This window comes from Juglans microcarpa x Juglans regia, chromosome 4D (genome assembly GCF_004785595.1).
Source record: "Juglans microcarpa x Juglans regia isolate MS1-56 chromosome 4D, Jm3101_v1.0, whole genome shotgun sequence".
Lineage (NCBI taxonomy): Eukaryota > Viridiplantae > Streptophyta > Magnoliopsida > Fagales > Juglandaceae > Juglans > Juglans microcarpa x Juglans regia.
In genome coordinates, this window is record NC_054600.1 from 33353762 (window position 1) to 33377225 (window position 23464).

At 37.0% G+C, this 23464-nt stretch overlaps 2 protein-coding genes across 7 annotated transcripts; one reads left to right on the forward strand and one right to left on the reverse strand.

Moving 5' to 3' along the window:
- The first annotated feature begins 5364 nt into the window (after window positions 1–5364).
- LOC121261229 (probable sarcosine oxidase) lies at window positions 5365–6816 on the forward strand. The gene has a single exon (XM_041163481.1). It carries the CDS (start codon window positions 5536–5538, stop codon window positions 6754–6756), a length of 1221 nt encoding a protein of 406 aa, XP_041019415.1. The 5' UTR covers window positions 5365–5535; the 3' UTR covers window positions 6757–6816.
- A 1849-nt stretch (window positions 6817–8665) lies between these two features.
- Window positions 8666–21248, reverse strand: LOC121261230 (microtubule-actin cross-linking factor 1, isoforms 1/2/3/5). Of its 6 annotated transcripts, none has more exons than XM_041163484.1 (10): window positions 21091–21248; window positions 20550–20687; window positions 19895–20162; window positions 13548–19762; window positions 11321–12179; window positions 10541–11226; window positions 9698–9839; window positions 9496–9577; window positions 9296–9411; window positions 8666–9047 (listed from the first exon to the last, which is right to left on the reverse strand). In XM_041163484.1, the coding sequence occupies exons 2-9, from the start codon at window positions 20598–20600 to the stop codon at window positions 9309–9311; spliced, it is 8406 nt and encodes a 2801-aa protein (XP_041019418.1). In that variant the 5' UTR covers window positions 20601–20687; window positions 21091–21248; the 3' UTR covers window positions 8666–9047; window positions 9296–9308. The 6 variants fall into 6 exon arrangements, with proteins under 6 accessions (XP_041019418.1, XP_041019419.1, XP_041019417.1 ...); XM_041163485.1 differs by having other exon boundaries at window positions 20550–20681; window positions 21091–21241; XM_041163483.1 differs by lacking the exon at window positions 21091–21248 and adding an exon at window positions 20753–21047 and having other exon boundaries at window positions 13548–19751; window positions 19908–20162; window positions 20550–20626.
- Between the last annotated feature and the right edge of the window lie 2216 nt (window positions 21249–23464).

The following is a 23464-nucleotide window of genomic DNA, read 5'->3' on the forward strand; positions in this document are numbered from 1 at the left end:
TTTTCATTTTTTTAGACAAATGAATAAAAGATCAAGAATCAGCATAATGGTGTATCGTTAATTTTGATCTATTTGATTGGTTCACAGTACTTTATTGCTAAAAAAAAAATATGTTTACATGTTTAATACATCTATCATATAGTATGAAAAAAGATAGCAGCAAAATTACATGATAACCAAGAACTTCAAACTTATTACAAATATTTTTTCATTTGTTTTGTGGTATTGCTTAGAATGGATTTTGGCGTGCCTCTATTGTAATACTGAATTTCTTATAGTGTGCATGATATCGACCTTCGTACCTTCAAAATGCATTCGACATCAATTCCTCAACCGTTAATCGATCATCTCGTCGGCCAAAATTAAGTTCAAACTAGTCATTTCAAAAATTATAAATAATTAGCAATACAAAATAATTTTAAATTAAAGTTGTATATACTTAGTTGCTTGGGATGTAGCTTATTACCAAGCAACAATTTTTGATGTTGTCTTTCGATCAGAGACCATCTCTATTACGACATGTAAAGTTTTCTTTTATTCAGTATATTTGATTACTCATTTTGATATATATATATATAATATTTTTACTTATAAAAATTTTTTTTATGACAAATATATTGCTGTTTAGAGTCCTACTCACACGATTTCTTTTAGTAAAAGGAGTCAGGCCAGATGCATTTTAACGTGTTTGGGAGTCAATTAGACCGATCAAATCAACGACCTTGTCTCACAGCACCAAACATTCCAGATTTCTTATTCGTGCACCCTATAGAGGTGGTCGACACTCAAGGAGGTGCACAAGGCGTATCTGGTGAGACATTTACACATGGTGTATCTTGTAGTGCTACTCGTATTTGGCCCAATGTGTTTATCTTTTATTTGCATTAAATATATTTCTTTATATTGACAACCATGACTATTTGTATTTTGTATAATTAATTTAAATATTCAAATAGTCATAAATTATATTCTCGCCATACATTATATTTTTGGGATGCAATTAATGTATGATCTTATTTTTAATGTTTGATAACTTGTTTATTGTTATTATGTTTTTTTTTTCATTTTACTTACCGTTCGCGATAATATAAAAAATGACACTATAAATAATTTTTATTTAACTAAAAATATTATTTAACATAAAATAAAGTACTAAAATATTTTTACACTAATTACGTAAAATTAATTTATGAATTCGTAAATATTTTCTGTTCCATTCAAAAAAGGTTTAAAAAAATTCCCGCAAAATTTAATTTAATTTTCCATCAAATGATCTGTTCAAATGCTCATGGTGTATTGTTCAAACGCAATATGTGTAGTTTGAACAATCATGCAACCTTCCCGTCAAATTTTTCCACCAAATCTTTCCCGTCCGAACAAACAAACCGAGGTTCGAACGGATTTGAACTTTCTCCAACAAAATAAATTACTCACCGCCAAGATTACTATTTGAACAAATTATAAAGCATTCGAACAAACATTAATTCTATGTTTGAAAGAAGTTGTTGCCATTCGAACGAGTTTGACTTTTTTAGACGACCTAATTCGTCACAGAAGATATGGTTCGAACGGTTATTTAGCCATTTGAACTTTCTAGAAAGTCATCTATTTTTTTAGACGAATTTCGTCTCCAATAATTACTTTTAAAGATGAAATTTTGTTCGTCTCTAAACAATTTCATTCCATCACTTTTTCTCTCTTTCCCTCACCCTGCACCTGTTGCTCCCCCCTAGGCGTCGTTAGGATGCTGTAAAGTAATCTTCTAGGTCAAGGTCTGATGATTTAATGAGGACATCAATTTGGGATGCATGAAGAGAAAAGGGGAACTCTTACTAAATGTTCATGCAGGTAACTTTCCTCGCCTGGCACAAATCTCTAATCGAGACAATGGTGCTGGTGATGGTTCAAGAAAAAAAAATTTGAGAGTGAGGAAGCAGTTTATTGAGAGTGAGGAGAGAGAGGGATTGTTGAGAGTGAGGAAAGAGAAAATTTGGAGAGAGAGAGAGAGAGCACACTTGCGGAGAGAGGAGGTTGCAGGCGTAGAGTGGAGAGATAGAGAGAGTGGGGAAAGAGATGAAAAAATAAAATATTTTTCATGTATATGTGTGATGTAAATTTTAGATTGTACACATCTTATGTGGCAGATTTTTATTGGTTGGTGTCAAAATTAAATTTACAACCGACCGGTTTGGAACTTTTTCCTATATGATTGTCAAATTTTTACAAGAATACATGTTATATAGACTTACATGTGACCAGTTATTTATTATAAATATAATTATTTTTTGTCAAAATGAGTATATTTTCGTCTCAAATAATTTGTCATAAATAATTTTTTTTTTTGTAATTGAATATTAATGAAAGCATACTTTATTAATCCATGGTGGCCTAGAAGAAAAATTAGAATTAAACATTACAACATATTAAAATCAAACGCGTAACTTTGACCTTAACTATCAAGTAGTAGTAAAGTTTCGTGGAAGTATATGGTTCCACCTTTGTTTTCAGTGGCCGGAAGTGACGCTAGCTTTTGCTGTTTTTTATCCCAAAGAAGTGGAAGTGGCAAAGTGCAACGCGCTAACCTCTTATTTTTTCTTTTTTTTTTTTTTAAATATTTTTTAGTATTAATAATACTAAATATTTATATTGTTATCATAATTAATATATATGATATATCATATCAATATCAAAGTTGCTTGGCCCGCCATCATATATCTCTTTAAAGAAAAAGCTGATTAAAATAATCTCTAAGATTCTACACAAAAAAAAAATATAATATGCATCGATAGTGGGCGGATGGTGACAGATGGAAAGGTTGCATGTTCTAAGATTCATCCAAAATCAAAGCAATATTAGCACATGGCTTGAAGGACATCGATCCGAGCTGGCAGGTCTGCTTTTAAGTGGTTGATTTGACACGATATTCTCGTACAACGTCACAAAACATGAAAAACGCTGCTCTGCCGCTAAAATGCACCGCTCGGTTTAAACGCTCGATAAATTTTATTTTTTTGAATGATGGAAGAAGTGATTTATATTGATATATTTTTTTTTAATTTTTAAAAAAATTTAAATATATTAAAAACATATGAAAAAAATGATAAAAAAAAACTCTAAAAATATTGTGCGGTATACTTGAGTGGGTAAGGGTTTCGCCACAAAATATATATCAAAGGACGATGCTACGTCCACAGCTCCCGTTAGAGCTACTGTTAGATATAGTTGATTTTTTTATTTTATTTTTTTTATATTTATTTTTTAACAATTTTAAATATTTTTTTAAAAAAATAAAAAATCACAGTTTTATTAAAAAATATTTTCTTAATCATAAAATAAAAAATTTCAACAATAATACCATACCAAGTGATAAAAATCAATAGTAAAAATATCATTTTTCTTAAAAATTACAAAAAAATAAGGCATTACAGTCACTGCTGAAAGCTTCTTGAGAGACGCTTCTAGTTATTTTGATGTGTTTTTTTTTTTCTTTTTTACCTTTTTTTATATATATATTTTTAATACTTTTAAATATTTTTTTAAAAATTTCACAATATTATTAAAAAACATTTCTTAATCATAAAGTAAAAACATAAAAAAGATCTTCCCATCCCATCGAAAGTGGTAGCTAGCTACCTAGCTCTATCATCGCATGCACCAACTATATGTTATACCCACAAAAGTTAAACAAAATAATTTATATAAATATTAAATTTATTTTATAATAAAAATAATTTTATAATTTATCAAACTATATAAAATTATTTTTATATAATCTATTAGTAGTAAAATAATTCTTATATATAAATATTAATGCATATCGGAATCTTAATTAATTATTTAGCTCAATAAATTTTATCAGGAATGCATGCGCATGCATCAGTGCGACAATCGCTAGCTTATATTCATTCTGTAAAATCATTCCAAAACTTACGCACAAAAACCATGTGAACGTGGGGATGAAGGTTTTGGGCACATTAGAAGAAAGTTGGTGATAGCTAGAAAAAAAGAATAATCACCATAATTAATGGAAATTATTAATTTGATAACAACTCAAATTTATATGAATGCAAATAAAAAGTCAAAACCCGGCCCTTTTATTCAACGACGTGTCCCATGTGAAGAATCGAGATCAGTGGCTTTGATAAATATTTTTTTCTTACTTTCAAGGACTAATCAATATATATATATATATATATATATAATGAATATGGAAGAAAGGGCCGGGGAAGTACTACTGCTACTGCTGCTGGTACTGCACGTTAGGGAGAAATTTCTCTTTTGAATATTTTAGTTTCTTCTCGAAGGCGTAGCTTCAACGTTGGTGATGAAGATGAGGACAAAGGGCTTTAGATGCAGCTTCTAAAGAGCATGAGCCACGTTGTTGACTCGGAGCCTCTTTCTTTTTGCGCCGATTTTTGTTTATTTTTCGGCCGTAGGAGGAGCAAAGCAACCATGCTCGGCTTGATATTGACTTGATCAGTTCCAAAAATTATATTTAAACTAGCCGTGAATCCCACCTTGCAACTTGTTGAATCGGATTGTTTGCGATAAATCTGAATTTTATTTTTTAGAATTAATTCTAAAAATGAATAAAAACTTACACTCCTTTATTTTCAACTAATTTTCCCAAAGAGTAAATAAAAATGTTTATAAAATTAATATCAATTATGTTATATTTTGATATATATATATATATATATATATATATACAAGAAAACTAAAAGGAAAAAAAAATATCTCCTATCTTAAACACAATTTAAAAAATATGATCAGCTTCTTGCATGGTCATATATATATATATATATATATAGTCCAATATTAATTAATAGTTCTTCCTTGTTTAACAAAAGATGATTATCAGATAATAATATTTTCCTCTCTTGTTTAATCCGTTAAAAGAAATAACATATCACAGGTAGATAAATTGGATTGGGACGATGAGTCGGATGCAATTAATGGCCGACTAGCTAGGCTGAAAAGGACCCGCCATAATCAAGACTCATCAAACGAAATTTTCTAAGAAAAAAAACTTACGATCATCATCAATCATCTCATGCATGATTTCCATAACTATTTTAGAATACGAAAAATAATCAATTAATTAATTTCATTTTTCCTAATCATAGATTAAAACACTTGTTTTTTTTTTGGCCAAAAAAAGCAATTAAAGAACCACTAGCCAACCTTATATGATATTTTAAACAATAAGAATAAAAATAAAAAGCTATCAGATCGAACAATTGAGTTTACAACGATTCCAATTTTCCTTTTCGGTCATTTTAGTATCGAAACATTTCGATTTCCATTTTAATAATAATATTGAAACATTTTGATATTTTCTTTTTCTGGAAGGGAAGAAGCAAATGACCAACCAAACCCAATAAGAATCAAACGATGGCGATAGGGAAACTTGGTGCTTTTAAGGAGGTAATTGGGCGTTAAAAACCATGTCACACTCGCATCCAACCCAAGCCAATTAAGAAGTAAGCTCCATTCAACAATAATATTTTGTCCTTGTCCATTTGAGAGAGAGAGATGGCAGTTTCAGGCCAAGACTTCGACGTGATTATCGTCGGCGCAGGAATCATGGGCAGCTGCACAGCCTACCAAGTCGCCAAAAGGGGTCACAAAACTCTCCTGATAGAGCAATTCGATTTCTTGCACCACCGCGGGTCGTCTCACGGCGAGTCCCGCACCATACGCGCAACCTACCCGGAGGACTACTACTACGCTATGGTTATGGAGTCCTACAAACTCTGGGAGGAGGCCGAGTCCGAAATCGGTTACAAGGTCTACTTCAAGGCCCGACATCTCGACATGGGAGCGTCCGACGACAAGTCCGTCCGTGGCATCATAGACACTTGCATCAAACACTCCGTCCCACACGAAGTTCTCGACCCCCGACTACTGGCCGAAAAGTTTTCCGGCATGTTCAATATCCCGGAGAATTGCGTTGGAGTGTCTAACGACTATGGCGGCGTTATAAAGCCCACGAAGGCAGTATCCATGTTCCAAACACTAGCGCTTCAAAAGGGTGCTGTTCTTAGGGACTGCATGGAAGTGAAAGATATCAGAAAAGACGGTGTCAAAGGGGGAATATGGGTTTACACAAGCAATGGTGAAAAGTTTTGGGGCAAAAAATGCGTGGTGACAGTTGGGGCTTGGACAAGAAAGTTAGTCAAAAGAGTTCGCGGGGTTGAGCTGCCTATACAACCCTTGGAGACTACCGTGTGTTATTGGAGAATTAAGGAGGGGCACGAGGCTAAGTATAGGATCGGAGGGGATTTCCCTACGTTTGCGTACTACGGGGAGCCGTATATATACGGGACGCCGTCGCTGGAGTTTCCAGGGTTGATCAAGGTGGCGGTGCATGGTGGTTATCCATGCGATCAGGACAAGAGGCCATGGGGCCCAGGAATCGCGTTCGGGTCCTTGAAACAATGGATTGAGGAGAAGCTGGCAGGGCAGGTTGATTCGGCGGCAGGGCCTGCGGCAACGCAATTGTGCATGTATTCGATGAGCCCGGACGAGGATTTTGTGATCGATTTCTTGGGCGGGGAGTTCGGGAAGGATGTTGTGATCGGAGGTGGGTTTTCGGGGCATGGGTTCAAGATGGGCCCGGTGGTGGGGAGGATACTGGCTGACCTTGTGCTTGGTGGGGAGGCAAAAGGAGTGGAGCTAAAGCACTTCAGGATGGGAAGGTTTGAGGAGAATCCTAAAGGGAATGTCAAGAATTTTTTAAGTTCAAAAGTCTAATCTCCAGTCACTTGTTTCAGTCCCCACCGAGTGAATAATTAGTGAAAACACCCGTTTTCTGTGGTCACTTGTGGCCATTGACCTCTAATCTTATTCTGCTGTAGCAACTATATATCTTTGTATCAGAAATCTCTCTCTCTCTCTCTCTCATGCAAAAGCAGAAGGAAACACATGCGAAAAGGCAAAAGAGCAAACACATAAGCACAACGCTCACACTTTCCGAAGTACAAGTTTATGGCCTGACCTCACAACAGAACATGACGGAGTGGTACTGCATTTCATGTTTGGCTATAGTTTTTAGGGCTAAAGTGCTTTTTTTTTTTTTGGTATAAGCATACAGGCTAAAGCACATAAACCAGACTAGATTAAAAAATTTAGAAATTAGATCGATTCTGAAATTATATTGGGTGGCTTTTCCTTATGCCCACTCTTTTACACGTTGCCAAAATATATCCTAGTTTTAGTTTCAACCCAAGTGCAAAGGGATTTCCCCCCTATTGGTCGTATAGCGAGCTAATGAGGGGATCTGGGGGAGATGGAGAGAGTCCAATCAAATCCAACAACTCTCTTCTAAAAGGAGTCAATAGGCTTCTATAGAGTACTCCGCTCATGAGTAAAACTCACACAGGAAGCAACTCTTGCGTGGGAAAAGCGGATGGTAAGGGCAAGTGAGACTCGTCACCCTGACACCCCCCCCTCCCGGATGACACCCAACCCTTGGGAACCTGTGAAGGCAAGTGGACGAGAGATACAGGAAACACTCGATCTCCTGACAGTAAGGATGAATGGGCTTAACAATGAACATTCGCGGGATAAAGTAAGTCAGAGAGCCACACCGTATTAATGACGTCGCTCCCCAGACTCCACACTATATTAAAGGATTCTGACTAGATAAATAGTTGAAGTGACATGAATTCTCTGAGGCAAGGTATGGGTTGTCCCCGCTAAAAAACCTAGTAGAAAAGTCGATTCTCAGGTACGAAGAACTCTCTCTAATTCTTGAAAACTCTTGCATAAATTATTAAGGAGATATATTAACTTAAGCATCGGAGACTCTCTGGCCTCTACCAAGGCCCTCTCACTCTCTGTGTTTTCTTACATGTGCAGGTGAAAGGCCCAAGACCCGGTATGCTGAAACTCGATCCAAAGGTGTACGAAACGCGACGTTAACACCAAGGATGCCTTCTCTTGAGAAATATATTGCCTGCAAGAGACTTATTTGTATGCGTTGATGACCTAGTTGATAATGGGAAGATACGAATGATCATAGGAAAGATGGTGAATGGCTACAATCTCTTTGTAGCTACAACCCTTCTCTTACAACTAACAGTCTCAAGGGTAACATGCAGAGTCATATTCCCTGCATGCACTCCCTTCGGCACGACATGCATCACATGCCAGTTCTTAACCCTTGATTCCCCTACTGCCTTCTTAATTTTTTTATGCATGCAATTAAGAAGGCTACCTGTCTTGCTTATAGACTAGCAAATTAATTACGATGCTGATGGTCATGATCTTTTTTTTTTCCTCTGCTACTCAGCTCCCTAAACACATTTGCTTTGCCAAATGGTTCTTGACAAGTCGGGTTTACCCAATTTTCGACATTGATGCTTCTATTTACAATTATTTTCGTTTCTCTGATCGGTTTGTAGATGTGTTTACAGAAATGTGATGTAGTCAAGGTTTTTCTCCACCTTGAGAGAGGATCGTAATGAATTTTCCAGAGATTTTCCAATTAAAAAAAACAAGATTGGAAAGTAACAACTCCTGATCTGGGTCAAGCACAGAGATGGTTAGTAATCAAAAGGCATGTGTCGATAGTCACAATCTCTTTAACAAAACTTGCTCGAACACGATAATATATACCAGCTTGACTTTTACAAGCAGGAAAACGCACAGTTCGTGCCTTACATGGGGAATGAGAGATTTGATCATTGATTCTTTTAGTAAGAAATCAAGGTGTTGCCAATTGATCCAAAGGACCTTGGCAGATCGTGCCTTTGTTAATGGTGGATAACTAGAGATATTCTTTTGGATTACAGAGCAAGCTGTAAATACAACAGTTACGAATTACAACCTTGGGTTGGGTTTTGAATAAACAAACTCCCAGTCCATTTTTTTCTTATTGGGTGCCACCACGCAATCTGAGATTAACAAGAATAAAAACAGGAAATCACAGTTGCCTGGCTGAGCTGGATAAAAATCAATCAGATCATATCTAGGAAGAATAAAAAATCAATGATTATACTAGAACGGCCGGGCCCTCTTGCCTTCCAACTAAAAATACCACCCTGCAAGTCAGGAAATTGCAACAGTTTAATTTAGACCAATATCGAGTCATTTCACATTGAAACAGAATTTCCTATCATATCAGTCCAACAAATTGGTAATGCACAAATAACGCATGATATGTTTTGTGATAAGAACAAATATTGCATGACAATACCAACAGGAGAAAAACAAAAGCCATGCATCCAGTCAATCAAGCAGACTTGCAAGTTGCACCACCAGATGCTGTTAAGAAGAAAGGTTCACTGACCCGTTTTTTCTTCTCAAACCACAACCGTAGCAAGAAGTGCATGCAATATGGCCCAATAGATTATAATACCCAGCCGTAGAGCAGGTTGTCGCATCAGAGCCCGATCACAGGAAACCCTGGCAGATTGTGTATAAAATGGTTTTAGCTTTAATAATGTAGAAGAGTTCCAAAGCAAAATAATAAAATGGGGGTGTGCCTACCAAAGGCCATCAATCATGTCAGTCACAGGTCGCGTAAATCTTGGCACAATTCTTGACGTAACAAGTGACTTGAAACCATGAACTACAGTGGAGAAACAAAACAACAAAGAGGACAAAAATAATTAAGAAATGAATTCATAGGATTATAAACTAGTCCAAATAGAAGAAGAGAAGGCCAATAGTTGCATTGTTCTAGGTTTACCTTTATCATCATCCTCATCTTCTAACCTACCACTACTATCAGGATCCATGTCTATAGCAATAGCAACTTGGTCATTGTTGCCTTTGCGCAAACTGCGGACTTGTGAGGCAATGGAAGTCCCAGCTACTGTCCATTTGTTCACCTGTGCAGAAGTACACGACAATTGGTCATTCATACCAATAAGAAAAAAGAAGAAGAAGATAAAACCATATAATTTCTCCATATAACTAGTAAAGATGAATTATTATAGAAGATAGAAATGTGTACAACTATCAAAATAAAACTCAACGCAATGAAGATATGGCTATGCTACTAACTAATGAACCAATTCTAACATCATGTAAATATCACCAAATAGTTCTTGTACGTACAAATAATACAAAAGAATGTAAAAAGTATAGGCTTGCATTCCGTACAGTTGGCCAGGAAGCACAAAGCAAGTATCACATCCAACATATTTAAAGAAAGTAGCACAAAGCAGGTACTTCTCCACTCGTCAATAACAGGCCAGTGAGTACCAGCCACAATACATTGCAATACATAATCAATATCTGAACTAAAAAAACTAAGATAAGCGTTTGTTTAATTTCAAGTTATTAAGTTCTTTCGCTAAAAGAATACATAAATGGAATTCCTCTCTTTTTATGTTTTTTTATTTTTTTATTTTTTTATCTGGAACATGGCAAGCATATGCAACAGTATGTTAGCGTTAACATCAGCAAAACTTAATGCATATACTGCGATAAAGAGACTAATGTTCTAGCTAGCAGCCAAAACTTGTTTTCAAAGACAATATGAATGCTATATCAAGGCAATAGAAAATAAACATCTACAAAATCTCACCACAGGTTCAACTTCCAAAATTTCAGAGGTCATGCTAGTTGCCCTTTCAGAATCTCTAACACCCTCAAGCAAATTTAATCTTGATTCCTTCTCACGTAAAGACTTCTCAAGAAATTCTTCTTTATGTGTTAACTCTTCTACCTTGCTCCTTTCAACTTCTAATAATGCATCCTTACTTTGAGCGACCGCCCATAGATCTTCCAGTTCCGATATGATAGATGTAATCTTCTTCTGTAGTATTTCCTTGTGTTCATGAATGTCACGGTCATTCTTATCATCAAGATGCACATCATGCACCCCAAACCGAGCAATCATTGAGTCAAACCATGCCAAGAACTCATGGATCTCATCTGAAGTCCTCTTGCTACTCATTTGTGATGCAACAAGAACGTCATTAGTGCATCTGGTAACCTCTTGCCTTAAGAAAGAGATCTCTGCATCCCGATCTTGCATTTGTGCTTGAAGCTTTTCAACCTCAGCAAGGAGACTCTCAGAAAACTGATGAAGCTCATCGAACTTAGTCACAGTGATGGAGAGCTTTTTCAGAGCCTTTCCACGAGAACCTTCAAGGTTCTTGACATCTAGATTCTTTTGTTGCACAACCTTTTCCAATTCCTCAATCTTGTTTGTCAGAGTTTCCATCTGTGCCTCCTCTTCATCAAGTGCTTGCATCAGTGCCTCAATTTCTGTGATCAACAAGTGGTTAAGTACCAACAACTAAATTAACCATTATAGACCATACATAAATTAAGGGGTAGATTCAAGCAAAATGTAACTGACCTTGGTCTTTGGCAGCAATTACATCAGTGTATGATCTAACCCTATCCTGTAACTCTGTTGAGGCGACTTCCGCATCCTGCAGCTCCTTTACTCTCTGCTTTAGTAAATTCCTTTCCCTCTCTATCGCTTCAACCTGTTCCTCCAAATCATGCACCCGTGTTTGGGAAGATTGAAGATCTAGCGAGTAACTTCTTGTGGCAGCTTCAGCTTCCTTTATTTGACTAACCAGCTCCGAGCAAATCCTTTCATTCTGAATGTCCTTCTCATGAAGCCCTTTCTGTAAATTTGCTATTGTAATCTTCATTTCCTTTCCATTACCTACAATAGTTTCAGTTTTCAAGCTTGCAAAATTCCTCACAGCCAACACAAGTCGATCTGCCATATTCCTGATAGATTCCTCAGAGGAAAAATGAGGCTGTCCACCATCAGCAAATGCTGTTGATTTTAAGTTCAAACCCACTTCTCCAGCAGTCATATCATTACCAACCAGGTCAACTCTATGGTTTTCGACTTCCATCACTGAACTAGCACATGCTTCGTAAAGCACGGCAATGTTTCTCTGCAAAATAATCAGTTCCATGTCTTTTTCACTTTTGACTGACTCTATACGAATAATGTCTCTCTTCATAGATTCAACTGACTCTTTTTGGGAAGTCATCTCCCCATGAACAGCTGCCACTAAATTAGATAGACTGCTGTTTTGTTTATGTAATGAGACAGAGTGTTTGCGCAATTTTTCTTCAAGATCGCCAATTTCTGTCACAAATTCATGCAGATGATGCATAACAAAATTATAAATTCCAAATACATCTTCATCAAGTTGCCCATGAGTTTTGGAGTTTGACCAAGAATCCATTTCCTGAACAAGATAACTCAGTGAAGAAGGAAACTAATGAAGGATTGATACAACAACCAATCAAATACAGCAGGTAACAAGCTACTTAAGGAGAATAATGTATAATCTTTGATTTGCAAAAATCTTATCCTCAAATTACAAGGGTATGTTCGGTTATGAATAGTTTTGAGAATTTTTTTGAGATTGGGTTTTGAGAAAGGAGAGAAATTTTTATTTTTTATTTTGTTTAAATAAGTTTTGTATTGGAGTTTGTGAGAGTAGATAGGCAGAGTTGAAAAGTTGTTTGATTAATATTTTAAGAGTACTTTTGTAATTTGGAGTTTGTAAAAGTTGTATTAATTTTTATTTTTGAATAATGCTTGAATGAAAAGTTGAATACTTTTGTTAAACCAAACATTCCCAAAACATTTTGGATCTGTTAACTATTTTATTCAGTTGTAAAGAAAGATCTACAAAAAAACTGCAAGGCAATATAAATTATCACAAATGACTTGAAGCAAAGACAGACAAAATGTAGATCCGTGTAGGTTGAACAAGTGCAGAGCCTACAAGTTAAATGTGTATTGCTATTAAGACAAGCCCTAGAGGTTGGCTTTCTTAATTTAAGGGAGCATAAAGAAATCAATTGCACATAAGTAATCTAAAAATATCTAGACTTGCTACAAGCACTTCGATTTTCTTTTACAAAAATGAAACAGTAAAGTATATAATCTTTGAGACAAGGGTGGTTTCTTTTTCTGTACAGAATATTAGACTGTATACGGTATGATTTTCAATCATTTTTATCTGTATGTTTCAAAACCCTTTTACATAACTGTCTATACAAGGCCTCAAATTTTGAAATATAAGTGGCTCAGGAGTTCTTACTCAATAAAAAACAAGGAGGTTCCAGCTTTTGCAAGAAACAATCAACAACATTGTAGGGCTTGGCAAATAACTGTTTTATGGTGAAAACTAAATAACTTCTTTCTTACCCCTAGCTTTATCTCACATATCAAACGACTGTTAGACACCCCCTCAAAATATTTGGGCATGAAAACATGAAGCTTACTTCAGAACTCAATTACACGTGTTTTTTGCAAATGGCCAACAAGGGGACAAGTCTACTGGTGACTTAACAGCACTTGTGCCACAAATGTAAAAAAGACGACAAAAATCTCAACAAATTGAATTAAAAAAAAGAAGAAGAAGAAGAAGAACTTTCAAGAACCAATATCGAACAAAATTGGTTCTTGGATGCATCTACAGAGGTTTTACATTAGAATCTGTGGGAGATTAAACAAAGATAAGATTCCTAATATTGAAGCAACATGGTCATTGATAGATAAATGCGAAAAAATACACAAACAAATAGATAAGCATGAAAAATACCTTGCTATCTGAATCGCCAGTTATAAAGCCATCAGACCCAAAGAAAAAAGGCACAACAACTTGCTCAACGTTTTTTGTTTTCAGACATGAATCAATGCCAGCCTCCAGATTGTGCAAAAATTCCAAGTCCTTGGAGAAAACATCAGCTAGTAAGTTATTAACATCATGAAATCCCTTCCTGAGTTGATTCAGACCAGATTTTATTCCCATAAATTCAGATAATTGGTTCTTTCTTTCCTCAGAACGAACAGTAGATAAACTTTCAAGCCGTGAATTAGCTTCAAGTTTGGCAGCCTCTGCTAAATCCCTTTCCTTAGTAAGCTCAACAACTTCATTGGCAGCTGTTGCCAGCTCCTCCTGGAGAACATCATTTCTCTCTTGCACCTCATTCAACTCTGCAAGGAGCAGCTCTGCTGCTTTTTTAGATTTCCTCATCTCCTGCTCTGAAGAAGCCACAGCAGTGCGTAAATCGTAGAATAGTTTCCCAAGTTGTTCCAACCTCTCAATTGGATCACCACTGTTGAATTCACCATCAACATCAATGTTATTTAAAGCATTCAAAGCCATGCTCAATATGCGTCCTTTCTCCTGCAAGTAATGTTCAGTTTCTGTGAGGCGATTTCTCAACAACAAACACTCAGATTCTAGGGCTTCTACTCTTTCTGGGTAAGCGGACAACTTTTTGAACTTCTGCTCATACTCTGCAAGAGCATTTTCCCTGTAGGTAATCTCAGATTTCAAATTTTCCACCTCGGCATTCTTCTCATCTATTATTTGCTTCAGACCATCCCTCTGCTGCACTAGTGACTTCCCTTTTCTAACTGCAACGTTAAATTTCTCTCTCACAGAAGCCGACTTCTGCTCCTCCTGACTGAGTAGCTTTTCCAACTCCTCCCTTTTTATACTGAGAGCTTCTACTTCACAAAACAAAGATTGCTGCTTCTCCAGATATCTATCTCTCTCCTCCCTCACCTGTATCAACTCACGCATAGCCTCCTCTAGTTCTGTTTTCAGACGACCCATATCCTGTTCCCTGGAATCAAGCATATCTATACTTCTCACTTCAGCAATAGCATCAACATTTTCAGCATGGTGTCTGTCAGCTGCATCCCCAATCACAGGATTCTTTGAAGAAAGAATTGCATAATTCTCTATAAGCTTCCTCAGCAACTCTTCCAGGCAATGAATACTATCACTTCCAGTAACCAGATCTATGGTTCCAGATTCTTGCAATGCATCGCTAGCCAAATCCTGCAATCTTTTGATTTTGCCTTCAATGATGACAATCTTCTCCTCATTCCCGAGCCTCTCAACTAATTTCTCACTCAAACCAGTAACTTCACTCTGCAGCTTTTCTTTCTCAAGTTTGAATTCAACCATCCTTGCTGAAAGTTTTTCATGTTCATGAGTCAGAATCTCCAATCTTTCTGAGAGGTCCTCTCTCTCTCGAGTAACTGCTTGGAGGTCTGCCTCGAGTTCAGACACTCTCCTTTGTGACTCTTCCAAATCAGCACTTAGTGATCCACAATAGTTTTCAAAATTATCAATCTTCTGCAGGAGAGAGTTTCTATCATGTTGAGCCTCTGATAGTGCTTTTCCTAACCACTCAATCCTATCCTCTGGTTCCACAGACCGGAACTGCGAAGGCATATCAATCCTGTCCAAAAGTTCTTCCAATCTCTGCACTAAATCGTTCCTTTCCATTAAAGATTGTTCAAGCATTTCATTTTGTTCAGCCAACCCATATAACCTATTTTGAAGCTCCTCAAATTTTCTTCTCATATCGTCCTCTGAATTTGAGCTTGGCTGTACATCATCTTTCCAAGCATCCAAAGCAGCAAAAGCTGCATCAGAATACGAACCTCCTACAGCAGAACTTTTCTGGTCCCAATCAGTCAGAGACACTGAGTTTCCAGTAGTTGACCTTGCCAACCAATCAATCTTTTCAATTATATCTCTAGAATGAAAATGCTCTGGCAGATCTAGATCTTCTAAAATCTCTTCTATTCTCTGCAGGACAGAATCTTTATGAAGGAATGATTCTCGTAATGCAGTGGCTGAGTTGCGAATGTATGACAGCTCAGATTCCAGAGCTTCCACACGCTCACCAGCCTCTGAGTAGGTCTTAAGTTTTGTTTCAACTTCTTGAATCCTGGAGTCTTTCAACTGTAGCTCATGCAAACATCTCTCCAGTTGACTAGAAGTATCAGCCAGGGACTGTTTAAGACCATCACGTTGTACAACCAAGCCTTTGCCCTTGGCAACAGCAATGCCAAGTTTCTCTCTGATAGAAGATACTCGCTGCTCTGTCTGTTCAAGTTCACTTCTTTTCTCCTGTAATTCAGAGCGTGCAGCAATGAGGGTTTCCTCCGCGAGGTGTAAACTGTCCTTAAGAATAAAGATCTCATTTTCGTGCTCAAAGGAAAAGGATTCTAACTGATGTATCTTATCCTGCAATTCAGTCAGTTCAACCATCTTGGACCCAAACTCTTCTCTAGACAAGCCAACCTGCGCATCAAGCTCCTTAAATTTCTGAACAAGAAGAGACACCACCGACTCCAAATGAGAAGTATGAGTTTTATCCAAGTTAATCTCATCTTCACCCAGTTTTAGCACACTTTCCACATCATCTACTAACTTATGGACAGTATATGCATCAAGGCATCTTCTACTCATTTCATCAAACTCTCTTTCTCTACAAATTAACTCTGCTGTGAGTTTATTGTTAACAGTTCTGAGCTGCAGCTTCTCCTCTAAAAAATCATCCAGTTGTTCCAACAGCATCTCATATTCACTATAATCTAAAGGATCAAGCAGTTTCTCAATTTGTATGTTTTTCTCACTTTCATCCACAGATCCACAGGAACTGATCACAAGTTGCCTCAGTCTACCATGCATCTTATGCAAAATTCTAATAGCCAATTCATTCTTTCCATGCAAATCATCAAATTTCTCATTCACATGTTTGTGTAAGGTACATATTTCCTCATGGTCAGTCTGAGCAACTTGGAGTTTCCCCTGCAGAGCCTCAATCACTTTGGTAGCAGCACTAACAGAAGCAGCAACACGGCTACTGAAGTTCACACCATCCTGAGTGCCAATTGAGATAGTCGAGGTTAAAACTTCCCCAACTGATTCATCAAGCTTCCCAACAGCTTCAAGGATTTCGGCCACTGTAGAATTCCAATCTTCAAGTAACAACACCCTCTCAGCCATTTCTTTCTGCATATTCTCCAACTGATTGCTGATGGAAGAAGCCATCTCATTTGAACCATGCTGTAAATCATCCAAACAACTCTGCAAGTCACTAATTCTTAATTGATACCCACAAAGCTTTTCACCAAGCTCACGGTTTTCTGCTTTGAGATTAATGCCTTGCAGCTTTAAGGATTCAAAGAGAACTTCAAGTTCTCCATCCTTCGCTTCAACCTCGCAAACATGTTGCTTTAAAGCTTCAAATAGAACCTCAAGCTCAATGTTGGCTGCTTCCAAATTGTTACTATGTTCCTTCAGAGCTTCATGTTCAGCCGTGAGTTCCCTGAATGTGGCATCAGCTATTTTCCTACCATCTCGCTCCCCTGTGAAGAGTACACAGGCATTCTTAGCATCCATTCCCAACTGCTTTATCAATGCTCTCAAATTTCCAGCTAGCTCTTTTGTTACCATGAATGGATCTGCTGGTGATTGATTTTCAGTAGTATCCCTTTCCTCTTCCTCTTGTTCATCAACATGCACCTTTGACTCAAAGGCTTGAATCAGTTTTGATATCCCCGGTGCAGCAACTTTCCGGCTAAAAGAAGTGGAATGAAAATGTGCCCCTTCTATTGCTTTTTCAAGTTTCTGCAATATTTTCTCTGCCCCCTCCAAGTGTCCCTTCAAGGCAACAAACCCATAAGAGTCGTCAGAGACTTCTTGTTCAGGCAGCGGGATTGGTGGTTCCACTGCAGGGCCATCAGATAAGGGCTTCTCCAACACAGGAGAATAAAATTCACCATCTTGCTTCCCTGTAGTCTGGTGAGAATCTTCATAATCTGTCACACTTTCATGGCCACTACTTTGTACTTCCTGACTGACTTCATTCCCAGCTTCACCAGCTTGGCAAGGTATTGGGCTTTGCTGACCATCTATCTCTCTTACTTTAGCTTTGAATACCTCCAGACTGCTCTGAAGTAGAATGTTTTCCTCAGTGAGTTGTTCAAGGCGCATTGTCATTTCCTTCAGGCTGCTTTCAACCTTCATCCGCTCGGCGTGTTCAGTAGAAAACTGGTCTTGAAGAACAAAAAGTTTGGAAGTAAACCTCTCGCTCTCAAGATTAAGATGCTCCTTGTCCTCTTCAAGCCTGGTTCTTTGCTCTGTTACCAAAGCAAGACTCCCGTTTAGGCTAGTGTTTTCTACCTGCAAAGCTGCCCCCAAACCTTTACAATCGGCCAATTCTAGAGAGAGTTTCTCATTAGCATGGAAAAGATGCACCTTTTCCTCTTCAAGCTTCGTTCTCTCCTCTGTCACTGAAGACAGACTCCCACTTAAGTTGGAATTTTCAACCTGTAAAGCTGCCAACAAACGCTTGCCATCAGCTAATTCCTTTGACAGATTCTCATTCTCATTGAGTAAAAGCACCCTCTCCTCCACAAGTTTCTGTCTCTCTTCAGTCATAGAAGCAATGGTCCCATCCAATTTCTTGTTTTCCACCTGCAAATCTGCTATCAAAATCTTGCAGCCGTCCAACTCTGTTGACAGGCTCAACAAATCCCTTTCTGACCTTTCCAATCTACTCTGCAACTCGCGTGCTCTAGAAGAAAATTCCTCAACTTCTGACTTCGCTGTACGAAATTGATCTTCGAGCTCCTCCCACCTGCTAGTAACAGTCTGGAGTTCAGATCTGCACTGAACATGCTCTTCAGCAAGGAATTGATTACTCTCATGAGCTTCCTTGAGTGAAGCATTAAGCACAGATATTTCATCAACCAGCTGATGGTGCTGGTGCTCTAACTCCATCTCTTGCTCTGAGTGTTCAGCAAGTTGCAAGTGAAAGATATCTTTTGTAAAATGTGTGAGAATTAACTCTTCACTGAGTCTCTGCAATAATTCTGTAAAGCCATGTTTTGCAAAAACCCCACCGCCAGTCCCCAACTCTGCATTAGAAACTGATTCTCTTGAATCGAGCAAAAACCTAAACTCTTCTTCATTGAACCCCCTTATCACTTCCGTGAGCTGCATGAGACTGATTGCACTCACATCTGCAACAGGAGACACAGTCTGTCCTTCAGCATAACATTTAGCTTCAAGACGTCTTTCAGGGCTTTTAGCCTCAGCTATACAAGATTCTTCAGGCATATATTGTCGATTGTAACCATCTGTGCCTGTCCTATTCTCTGAAACAAAATGAGTATTTTCTCCCCTGCCTTTTCCAAGGCCATCAGACTGGAAAAGCATGACCAAATTTTCTTCACAAGATGAACTTGACGATATTTGTTCTCTTTGCTGATTTTGCATGGCAGGATTACCAGTTGAGATCCCATCTGCCATATTTAAAGCCAAAACAGAAGCTGAAAACCCATCTGACAAGGTCGCAACATCAGATGTAGACACTTCTCCTGATTCACCAGTTTGTTCTGCTTCATGGGATGCCTCGTCCACAATATTATTTACTGAAGCTATCCTTTGAAGAGCTTCAGCATTTATGCCAGGCTCAGACAGAGGAATCTGCTGGTCTACTTTAAGCTCTGTTTCGCTTTTACCTTCAGGTACAAAAGATTCATCAGACATATATTGCTGATTGTACCCCTCTGCAGTTGTCCTATTGTCCAAAACAGCACGACTCTTTTCTTCTCTGCCTCTTCCATCATCACCATATGGAAAAGGCATGACCGAGTTTTCTTCGTAATACAATCCAGGCACTATTTCTTCTCTCTGCTGATTTGTCATGGCTAGATTAGCAGATGAGATCCCATCTACCTCATTTAAAGTCAAAACAGAAGTTGAAAACCCATCCGACAAGGTCGCACCATCATATGCAGATGCATCTCCTGACTCACCAGTTTGCTCTGGTTCAAGGGATACCTCATCCATGTTAGTCTTTAGTGAAACTATCGTTGAAAGAGCTTCAGCGCTTTCACCAAGTTCAGAGAAAGGAAGCTGCTGGTCTCCTTCAAGCTCTATTTCACTGCTTCGATCAGATTGCTTTGAGTCCAAACCATCAGCTTCCTGCATTGCCCCTACCCAGCAACAAATGAGTGAATATGATTATACATCAAATTCATGCATCATTGTTACTAACCAGCCCAACGTATTTCTCAGATGAGACAAACTTTACACTACAAGAAGTATCAAGAGAAGGAAAGCACAACCTATATCTGTTACCTGATCTTCCCTCAGCTGAGTTGAGGACATATCAGGCTTGCCAGCCACCATTGAGTGCAATACTGGTGAATCAGAGATCTCCATATGTGAATCGGCACGAGGAGTTTCCTTTTCAGTAACCTCAGGCAGCGCTGTTGGAATAAGAGTAGTGGAAGATGCATTGGCATCAGCTTGCTCAGCTTTACCATAGTTTTTTGAGGATTTTCCATGGCTAGCACTGCTTTTAATTTCCTTTTTCTGGCGAAATTGTTGAAGCTGGTGATAAAAAAAGGAAACCAACATAAATTCGCACTCCTAGGGAATAAGCATAAACAGCCAAACAACAATTCAAGAACGAATGTCTAGCACCAAACATCATATCATCGAGAAAACCTTCTCTATCCCCTTGCTGGTATACCAAAAGAAAAGGATAGAAACCAGGAAGTGAAAACTCAATCTTCTTCTGCTCTAGTCCCGCACCAAAAAAAAACCAGCTTGCTTGTCCACACACAGTTATTGAATTTGAACCCAAAGTTTTAAGTATTATTTCAAGAGGAACTCAACATCACAGAACGTGCGATTAGAACCTATTTCTTTTAAGTTCCACAGTTACTCCGCAACAAAATCTGGAAATTCTAAACTATGATAATGATAGATAAGGACCTTTTTCCGTCCGGCAGCGAGGAGATCGGTACGGCTCTTGTTCTTGTCCATCCGATCGGCTCCGTTCTTGGTTGCCGCTGAGACTCCACACAAATCACACCCACCGACAAGGCTCAATCACCATTAGAGAAACTGCCTCTGTACCGTGACCAGCCAAAAATGAAAAATAAATAATCAAAACTGAATGAATAGATAATATTTACCGAATTGAGAATTTGTTCGGATATGTTCGCACATAGAATACAAAAAAATTCAATAAAACTCCAGTTTTCCTGTCCTTTTAAGAAAATGAGACACTCGCCTAGAGTAAGTAAATCCGAAGCTTTACGAATACCTAAGATTCAAAATCCCAGTTTCTTATATTTTCTCAGCGACCAAGCATAACATAGAAAGACCTGATTCCAACTTTCTACTATCTAAAACTCAAATTATCGGACCCTAATCACAGACGCCCCCAAACGAAAATTCAAAACAAAACCAAGAAAAGGGAAAATAAATGCAACGAAAACAGTGTGATTCACTAAACGAAATGAAAGCGCACCTCGATTCGTTTCGGCTCGATCTATTCGACGTTGTCGTCTTGATTACGGTGGGGTTCCCGTTTGGTGCCCAATTGCTTCCGTTTTAAAAATAAACCAAGCCCGAATGTATGATAAGTCTTTTTCTTTAACTTACTCCTCTTTAGATCTAACGCGACCTTCGTTTTCTCTGTGGGCTCGTTAGGTAAAATGTCGAAATAGGCCCAAAGCAAACGTTTTCGCGCCACCGTCCGATCCCGTATGTGTTGCAGATGCCAGCTATTACATACTTCCGTAGCAAGTAAGCGACAGAGGAGACCCATATGGGCTCGAGCCCACACAGTCTTTTTGGGCCTATTCGGCCCGGTGCTAATATTTAACGGGCCTCTAATCACGGCTCAGAGAGAATGGGACTTCGGCTTTAGCGGCCCTTAAAAAAATCAAAGTTTTAATAAACTAGCATGTTATCACATATTTTTACAACTCTATATGAAATAAAGAGTAATTTTGTAATATTGAAGATTTAATTTTAATTGGGTGACATAATTTTATCAGTTGTTTAAAAATGAGTTGCAACAAAATTATAGGTATATAATTACTCTGTATGGAAAATATTCCGGACTGAATATAATATGTTATTTTTTTATAATAAATATCTTTATTGCATACTATGATCAATTGCATTTGTGAATCAATCAATACATTGTAGGAAATGAATTTCATACAATAATCCCCCAAACAGTTATATCTTTCAAAAACTCTATTTTAAAGTATAAACTCATATCGATCTTATACTTTCTCTTGATTGGTACGTTATGACTTACCATTTAAGCTATCGTTTGGATATAAAAAGTGTTTTATATCGTCTCATCTCATTATTACAAATTTTTTAAATTTTCACACTGAATATAATAAAAAATCCAATTTTTTTAAATCTCAAAATAATAATAATATTAAAAAATAATATTGTAATAATATTTTATTCAATTTTCATCTTAACTCATTATCAAACAAAATCTTAATCTTTATTAATTTTTCTAAAATACATATATTTAAAATAATAAAAAAAAAAACATTTTCATCGTCGTGCTTTTGATTTTAGTCTCGCTTTGGCACCTATCTAATATGGACTGTATTGTTATTTATAACTCATAGCTATTTTGGCATTAAGGCCTCGTTTATTTTCAGGAAATATCTCATCTCATCTCACCACATCATTACAACTTTCTTAAATCTCCACACAAAATAAAATAAACAATTCAATTTTTTTCAAATCTCAAAATAAAAATAATATTAAAAAATATATTCTAACAATATTTTATTTAACTTTTTAACTTTAATCACATCTCATCTCATCTCTGAAAATAAAGGAGCCCTTGAAAAATGCACACATGCAGCCCTTATGCATGGCTTCTCTCTTTAATTCAAAGTTTAAACGGATCTAAGTAAATAGTCAGTGCAATTTTATATACTCTGTAAACAAGTCGTCGATATTCTTTCTTTCTTCTTAATTTCCGCTGGAAGAGGACGCCAACAAATATTGACTTCGATCTCAAATATATATATATTTTTTGAATTATTCTTATCATTTATTCCTCTAACCATCGGGAAAAGCTGTGCCCTAACAGTAGCTCAATCGATTAAAGAAATGCGGGGCATCTTTTTTAAGCAACTTGCAAAAAAAGTCCAAAGCAAAATTCCTATTGCTTAGCACGTGAATGTTACTCAATCTGGAATCCTATGGCTATGGGTCAAAGTCTATCATAATGTATATTTAATAATAGATAACCATATCATATCATATTCATTATAAATTATAAGATATGCTTGGGATTCTGATCTGTTAATTGCATGCTTTATTTTTTTAAAAAAAAAAGGAATAATTTAGCTTGGGTTTTCTAGAATAACCATTCAAAGTTCAAACCTATTGATTTATATTAGATAAATGTACTAATCTCGTATATTTCTTTTAAAAGAATTGATAAATTTAAAATTCACATAAAATAATTATTTTATTAATTATAAATTCAATTTATTTTAAAATGAAAGCGCGGTATTACACTTTTTGTAAGTTGTGAATAACATAATCATTATGTGATCTAAATGTATGGATTCGTGTAGATAATTTTACGTGATATAAAATATAATAATTTTCCGACCAGAAAAATGTAATATTAATAATGTCTTGTAATAAATTAAGATCCGTTCGATAATAGTTTTATGGGACAAATGATCTGTAACGAGGAATCAAATACCCAACCAGATCGGCTGGAATGTTGCTTAGCAGTATTTAATAAGATTTCCACAGAGTCTACAATAATGTTGTTTTCCATTAAAATGTTCCATTATTATGAATTTACGAGTGAAGTCAACCAATATGGGTTCCATTATTAAGAT

Excerpts from the sequence above, each read along its gene's own strand:
- LOC121261229 (XM_041163481.1), top strand. The coding sequence starts at position 5,536 with ATGGCAGTTTCAGGCCAAGACTTCGACGTGATTATCGTCGGCGCAGGA.
- LOC121261230 (XM_041163482.1), bottom strand. The coding sequence starts at position 20,786 with ATGTGCGAACATATCCGAACAAATTCTCAATTCG. Across the intron at positions 20,627-20,752 it reads CCGAACAAATTCTCAATTCG|CGGCAACCAAGAACGGAGCC; the intron begins GTAAATATTATC and ends GTGGAGTCTCAG. Across the intron at positions 19,763-19,894 it reads AGATCAGGTAACAGATATAG|GGGCAATGCAGGAAGCTGAT; the intron begins GTTGTGCTTTCC and ends GTTGCTGGGTAG.